General features: G+C 41.4%; 2 protein-coding genes across 51 annotated transcripts in view; one reads left to right on the top strand and one right to left on the bottom strand.

Annotated features, from left to right (window-relative positions):
- LOC1271064 (uncharacterized) lies at nt 1-2581 on the top strand. Its single transcript, XM_309809.5, has 3 exons — nt 1-697; nt 1644-1899; nt 1972-2581. The coding sequence occupies exons 1-3, from the start codon at nt 159-161 to the stop codon at nt 2266-2268; spliced, it is 1092 nt and encodes a 363-aa protein (XP_309809.4). The 5' UTR covers nt 1-158; the 3' UTR covers nt 2269-2581.
- A 192-nt stretch (nt 2582-2773) lies between these two features.
- Nucleotides 2774-7495, bottom strand: part of LOC1271065 (cell adhesion molecule Dscam2) — a 59911-nt gene continuing 55189 nt past the window's right edge. For all 50 annotated transcript variants that reach the window (XM_061661369.1, XM_061661388.1, XM_061661391.1 and 47 more), the window contains one exon: nt 2774-7494. In XM_061661369.1, the coding sequence (XP_061517353.1) occupies nt 7410-7494 (85 nt within the window). In that variant the 3' untranslated portion in view covers nt 2774-7409. The remainder of the gene's footprint in view (nt 7495) is intronic.

The raw sequence follows: 7495 nt of genomic DNA, 5'->3' as shown, positions 1-7495 counted from the left end.
CAATGCCTACCCCGCTTAAACGCTACCAAACCTCCTTCAAGCCCATAAAGTCTTCTCCCACCTTTTAAAACTGCTCATGGCGAAACGGCAAACTCACGCCAGTTCAAGTTGTACTAGCAAGTGGTCCAGACGTTGCCAGTGTTTGCCTATTCACAACCATGGCCCTAGTGTCCGTTCGTGATTACGAGAAGCGTGCCCACGAAATCATACCCCGGAATGCGCTCGACTACTACCGCAGCGGTGCCGGGGACGAACTATCCCTCCACCTTAACCGAACCGGCTTCGATCGGCTCCGGATCCGACCGCGGATGCTGCAGGGTGGCTCCACCCGGGACCTATCCTGTACCGTGTTTGGGCAGCGCTTCTCGATGCCGATCGCCATCTCACCCACCGCCATGCAACGGATGGCCCATCCCGACGGTGAGGTAGCGAACGCGAAAGCGGCCGCCACCCGGCAAGTTCTCTTCACGCTCAGCACCATCAGCACGAGCTCGATCGAGCAGGTGGCGGAAGCGACACCGAACGCACCGAAGTGGTTCCAGCTGTACATCTACCGCGACCGGCAGCTGACCGAGGAGCTGGTACGGCGGGCCGAACGGGCCGGCTTTCGGGCGATCGTGCTGACCGTCGATGCGCCACTGTTCGGTTTGCGGCGGGCGGATATGCGCAACAAGTTTTCCCTACCACCGCACCTGAGGTGAGAAGCAATTGCGCGTTTGCGTTTCGTGTTGGTGCACACTTGCAAGTGGTTGATTTGCTGGGGCAAGTGGAAAATTAATTCGCTCAAATGCAGTTGCGCAAAAGACGACGGTTGCATGATTGACGTGAAAGTGCGATTGCGTACGAGTGGTTTTAGTTGCGTCGTGTAGGTTGTTAGTTTAAATATGAACTCATGTATGTAGCGCTTGATACGTTAATTTCTTCCCTAAAAAGATGTGAGAAGAAAACGGTAAACAAATTAACGGCCAGCCGCATTTGAAAAGGAATAGAGCTACGAGTGATACTGCTACTCCCCAACAGATGGCGCTTTAAAATAGCTGCGAGAGATATTTAGCTATGGTTGCTGAGAATGTGCATCACGGACGACCATTGCAGGATTGTCGAAGTTGTTGCAGGGGTTTTCAGGGGTTCTCATACTTGTGGGACACATTCATAAACCAAACATTCTTCCAGCCAAAAAATTAGGGGCCACATAGTCAAATCCTATTGGATTTTTTGGTATCCGTTTTGGACAGTCTTCTTGGAAAATTTTGGGTGGTAAAAATGCAATTCCCATTACATTATGTTCATTTCATTCCTCACTTGTCAATTAAGTGTCCGGTATGATAACTCCTGGGAAACCTTGTAACATGATCAATTAATATGGTTTGATTCAATTTTCAATATTCGATAAAGTCCAAAAACATTGCAAGATATTCAAAGTTCGCCAATTCTTCCATTTATATTGAAAGTTTCCAACATTTGTTTGAAGAACACATCTGTTAGCTCTTGTCTGTCCTCTGGAACGATAACCCATTGTGCTCTTATCAAGATGAATTTGGCTAGCATCGCTTTCGTTCATTCAAAATTGCTTAAACATGAAACAAGGTATAAAAGGAGCTTTTAACAGTAATCAATAATTCGCACTTACCAATTGCTTCCAGCATGGCGAACTTCGTCGGTAAGGCAGCGAGCATCCGCAGCCAGGGCGGTTCGGGCATCAACGAGTACATCGCGGAACAGCTCGATCCAACACTGTCCTGGGACGACGTTAAGTGGCTGCTCGGCTTCACCAAGCTGCCCGTCATCGTGAAGGGTATCCTGACGCGCGAAGATGCCATCATTGCGGCCGATCTCGGTGTACAAGGCATCTTCGTGTCGAATCATGGTGCGCGACAGTTGGATTCGGTACCAGCATCGGTCAGTGTGTCATCATACACAACTAAAAGCAATCGTTTTTGTTGATCAACGATCACCCTTGCTCCCTTCCAGATTGAAGCACTGCCGGAAATTGTCGCTGCCGTTGGTGGACGGGTAGAAATCTTTCTAGACGGTGGCATCACACAAGGTACGGACGTGTTCAAGGCGCTGGCACTGGGTGCGCGGATGGTGTTTTTCGGTCGCCCTGCCCTCTGGGGATTGGCCGTCAATGGGCAGGCGGGTGTTGAGCATGTGCTGGACATTTTGCGCAACGAGCTGGACCTGACGATGGCACTGGCCGGTTGCAAAACGCTCGCGGACATCACGAAGGAGTATGTGGTGCACGAGAATTATTATAGTAAGCTTTGAGCTTTGCAGGGAATCGTCGTGTTGGTGGAGGAAGTGTTTTACCAAAACTGCAACTCAACGATTTCAAGGAATTTCATAGCGTGAGATGATAAATTCGTTCAAAAGACCTTCTCACATCATAGTGATATTTTGAGAACCTATTTGTCTGTTCTCTTCGTATTGAAATTTCATGCACACCTGCAATACAAAGATGTAGAAAGTTTAACTGTGACAGTCCAATGATGACCATTTTTAAGAGAGAGTTCAATGATGGTCATAATAATCTGACCAGTCTTAAAAACTGTAGAGAACAACATAGAACATTGAGTAGAAATTTATCATTCACCAAGTATTGAGAAATATCTGTCGCTGGCGCCTTTAGACTTCAGGACACAGCACACAAGGTATGTATGTTAAATCGTCAGAGTAAATCTGCCCAGCTAACTACAAACTAGAATACTTCTAACTGTTCTCAACAAACAAAAACAAATAAATAATCAATCAAAAGCTAATCAAAAACAAAAGCTAAAGAAAAACTAGTTCTTGTCTTTTTTTGTTTATTTTACTATTTTTATTTTTAGTTTTTCGTTTGGGAGTGTTGTTTGTGTATGTAATTTTTGTTTCCTTTTTTACGTTTCGTTTTGGTAATAATTTGAGTAGTTCTGAAAAGTTCTGCGTAGTTTTGCATTATAGTTTGCATTATAGTTGTTTGTTGTGTCTTTTTTTTTGCAAATTGTTCTGTATTGTGTTTGTTTTTACTTCTTGTTGTTTGTTGTCGTGTGGTAGTAGTAGTAGTTGATTTTGGCTGCTTGTTTGTTTGTTTGTTGTTCTTCTGATCTTGTTTCATTAGTTAGCTTATTACTTAAGTTGCTAGTATATTATTTAAATTTAAAGAGTATATGCTTATTAGTGAACTCCGTCATTCTCCGTACCTTTTTCTCCATATCTTTGCTCTCTGTGTTCGGCTTTTTTCTGGCTCTTTTGCAAAGGGGAATTGATTTTTCGCATTCCCTTCTTTTCATCCTTTCACAATTTTTCGTTCGTTTTCTGTTTGCGTTTTCTATTACTACTTCTTTCCACGTGCCCTACACATACACGCCTATTTCCTGTGTTTGACGAATATCAAGCAAGCAATTATTAGCAATCCACCCTATATTTAATGGGTAATGTTACTGAAATTATGTGTTTTTTGTTGTTGTTGTTTCCTTAATGAACGGTGATTGTTCGTATATTTGTTTCATTTAGTTTTTGTTCGTGTCGTGGTTCACCGTTCCATTCTTTCGTTTTGTTTGCCTGTTTGGGGTGATGTTTTCTTTCGCAAAACCGAACGCCGCCAACCATTGAACCAGAGCTTTTCAGAACATTTCTTAAACGTTAGTTTCACACACCTTTTCCAATAAGTGATTACATTGATTACGTGATGTTTTTTTTTGCGAGCTTATCGTATAAGGATTATACTACAGAGCTGTTTTAAATTTTAGTCCAAGAATTCTTTTTTTTTTGTTTGAGTTTGAGTGACACATTACGACATTAGAGATACCTGGGGCCGTCTAAAGATTATTATCGGTACTATTTATGTAGGGAAAAAGCTGATCCAAATGTGACACTTTAGAAAGGGAATAAAAGCGACACTGAAAATGATTTACTTTAATTAAACTATAGCTTTCTGTTTCATTTTTACGACAAATCAGAATTGTGGCCTAATTTGTCATTTCAGTTGCCCAAACAGTGTAAATAAATGTCATTTTCTCTGTATGTGTGTGTGTTTTTTCTTCTTTTGCCTATTCTTACGTCCTCTAAATATTATTATATGGTACGAAAAGCATGCCCTCACTTATCATCCTCATTATCCATCCATCCTTTCAACCATCAATCATCATCATGATCTATTATTTGGTTTTTTGTACAACAATTGTTGCATTAATTTTGATTAAATTTCCTTTTTTGTCCGTTATATGCGTAACACAAGTAACAATTTTCAATTATTTTTTGCAGTTTGGTTGTGGTTGAGGAGATCCGGTACTAGTAGAGCAACTGAGTCTCGCTGATCGATTGCTGGTTATGGTTATGCGCAATACGAAAACACTACTCAAAATTAGTATGGCACAGTGGCTGAAATAGCTCTTAATTAAGCATTGCTTCATAAACGCTCCGGAAATAATACGAACATTGATAAATGTCATTTTGTTAACGGCTAATTTTGACCAATGCTGGAAGAAAATGACTAGAAGCTGATTTTGTTTTGTTTTTCTTTTCACTGTTTTTTGTTCCGCACACGAATGTAAACTGTTACCGATGTGAATCAATGTGAGTCAGAGGATCAATTACCTCGAAAGGTAATGTGAACATTATACAAGGGAAGAAAAAACATTAAATTCATTTAGCTTCATCAACCTGTTTGTACCGCAAACCCATTCCTCGCTCCTATAATCGAACTTTTATGCACCTTGCGTACGGTTTTGTTTGTTTGTTTGTTGTATATGTGTGTCTGTTCTGTGGGTTATCATTTACGCACTACTGCCATTACTAGCTTTTGGTTTAAACTTTCTTATCAATTTATCTTTTTTTTTTTTGCTTACGAGTGGTTTACTTGTGTTTGTGGGCTGAATTGGTTATTGGGACGAGGAGTAGTAATGTCTAAGAGTTTACTATTTTCTTTGCTGTAACTGCATTATTTACTTGCACACTGATATTGGTTTTAGTTTAATAAGCGGAGGTAAACACACGGACACATGTACTTGGGGAGGGTAAGAGACGATGATACACTACACTTTCACTTTACTAGCCATTTTGGATGCTTTCGTTCGCTACAGAAAATCCAAACACTTTGGTAGCGTTTTTAGCAAGCACTTCCCACCGCTTGGATGTCTCGCACGACATTCTAAATAAAACAACTGCAGACGAGGCAGAGAAAGAGATAGTAAAAACATTCTCTCTGTTGGCGAAAAACGATTCAAAGCGGCTTTCTAGGTGGGTGTGTTCTCACTGTGTTAACGGCGTGAACAGTTCGCATATCAAACGGGTAAATAAAATTCTTCAAAATCGATTCACACACACACAGCAAAGACGGACACAGAAAGATCATTTACACATACTGTTTCTACCGGGGCACGCCATACACTTCTACTAGATGTTACCTCTTTTGGTATGGAAAAGAGCTCACAGAATCTCTCACGAAAAAGAACGGGAAATACGGACACATACCGCAAGAGAGCAAAAACTATCACGTACGGTAAAAAGTGTGTCTGTGTGTGCAAAGTGAGCCTTAAGGAAAAAACCCAATAAGTCATTCGCAATAGATTGAGCAAAACCGACGGCTCTCTCAGCGCGTGCGTCATCGCGATCGCGTGATCGCGTTAAACACACAAATTTAACCGTCCGCAAAAGCGACGAACCTCCGCGCCGTTTGTAAGAGCCGTCGTCAATTTGTTTAAAAACCTAGCTACCTAGAGTGTCGATTTTGGGTGTGCACTTTTGCTCGTACTCTGCTTATTACGCGAAGGTTTAGAATGCTTTCCTTACTAAAGAAGAAAAAGCGGTGTAGTCGATGTCTAGTTTAAGCGTGAATGGCTAGAAAGGTAACAACAGACAGTAGACACTTAAACGAAGGTAGAGGTTTTCTCTCTTATCCGTGCTGCGTTATTGCTACTCTCCCAGTTGAATACTCTCATTCCCCGGTAGTGTGTGCCATGGTGCAAACTGAATTTTAAAATAATTATTCCAGCAGCAGCCTTTTCCCCTTTTCACGACGGAACAATTCGTACAACGTTTTCGCCACGCATGTGTTTTTCTCCAATGTTTTGGGCCTCCACTGTTACTCTTACCTATTTCGTATCCAATACAGTGCTCAAAACTCTCGTAATACATTACAAATTGCTCTTCCTAACGCTATTTTCCCTGGACAGTAGTAGTGATGCATCGGTTAATAATTTGCAAAGTTTATCATTACGGGTGTGCGGAGGAGCTAAATTCAATGCATGCGCGTTCGGATGTTGAGTCTTTCAAGTCTTTATATCAAGAATCAGGAAGCAATCAATGTAGCATTCCTCCTAATCGTGCGAATGTATCATCAATTTGGGGTAAAAATACGATCTTTATAAAAAAAAGTGTTTCATTCTCATTACCAGAATGGAAGAAAGTTGTTAAAAAACGTTTAAACGAATTACGTAGACACATGAAACACATGTCTATCATTAAATTACTGCTATACCACCGCACTGGTATACCGTCACGCTAGTGTGAAATTTAAAAATTAAGTCAATTTTCTTTTGCTTTTTGTTTACATGCATATCCTTCGCCGCATAGGGTATGGAGGTCTAGGAGGAAGGGATTAAATACTAGTTACTACAGATAGTCGTAAAAGTGTTAAAGACTTCACACAGTTTCCCCCTCATTTTCTGCTCTATCCTTCGGCCTTGGTGGCTCAATCTGTGTGCGCACTGTTGTAGTTGGGGAGTTTTTAAATAACTCTAACTTATACCGAAACAAAAACACCTCTGCTGCTTCACCACTATTTGGCTTTCCTTTCTAACTCATGAATATTAATATCAAATGCGAAGCAAAGTGTGGGCTTGTTTCTAATAAGAGTAGTCATATCACCTAATAAAATATGCACAATAAAAAAACGTACCACATCGTGTCAGCCAATTACTCGTTCGCTTGGTGGTAAGTCTGTAATGGCGGTGGTTTCCTTTTTTTTTTTTGGTTTTTTGGTGATCGTTTGCGTAAAAACCACACTTACCAGAACGTATATAGGACACAGTACACAGGACACATATACAATGCACGAATACACGGTGAAAGTTTTTCTTCAATAACTGACTAACTGACTGACTGACGGGGGAGTTTGGGGAGTTTTAGCACGTTAAAAGTGGGCTTTTTTCCTGATATATGTATATAAATTAACGTAAATGCGCTAAATTCGTGCGTTCTGCCCCTGACTCGTTCTGCTTGACAAAAACGTCACCGTGTTGATACGTAGATTACCGTATCGTTTTTATCATCATCATCATACACTTCTCCTAGGATGGTACAGCAATCTTCACACTACAGATGTTTGCTTCGGTCTCTTTTACCTTCCATCAATTGTTGCTTGGCTGGCTGACGAAGGTGTGAAGAAGCGTTATGCCTTCACGCGTGCGTTCACAGGGCGGGCTTACAGATTACACTGCCATAGTATCGTAGGCTGTGAGTCCTGTGCTACCGGAGGCTGCTGTTTGTTTGGTGTACTTGGGTTTGACTTCGTTTC

Source organism: Anopheles gambiae, chromosome 3, assembly GCF_943734735.2.
Source record: "Anopheles gambiae chromosome 3, idAnoGambNW_F1_1, whole genome shotgun sequence".
In the NCBI taxonomy this organism is placed as follows: domain Eukaryota; kingdom Metazoa; phylum Arthropoda; class Insecta; order Diptera; family Culicidae; genus Anopheles; species Anopheles gambiae.
This window is presented reverse-complemented; position numbering and strand designations above follow the sequence as displayed.

Bases quoted from the DNA above. Each gene is read 5' to 3' on its own strand.
- LOC1271064 (XM_309809.5), top strand. From the start codon at position 159: ATGGCCCTAGTGTCCGTTCGTGATTACGAGAAGCGTGCCCACGAAATC. The intron at 698-1,643 runs GTGAGAAGCAAT...AATTGCTTCCAG, and splicing joins TCCCTACCACCGCACCTGAG to CATGGCGAACTTCGTCGGTA. The intron at 1,900-1,971 runs GTCAGTGTGTCA...GCTCCCTTCCAG, and splicing joins TGGATTCGGTACCAGCATCG to ATTGAAGCACTGCCGGAAAT.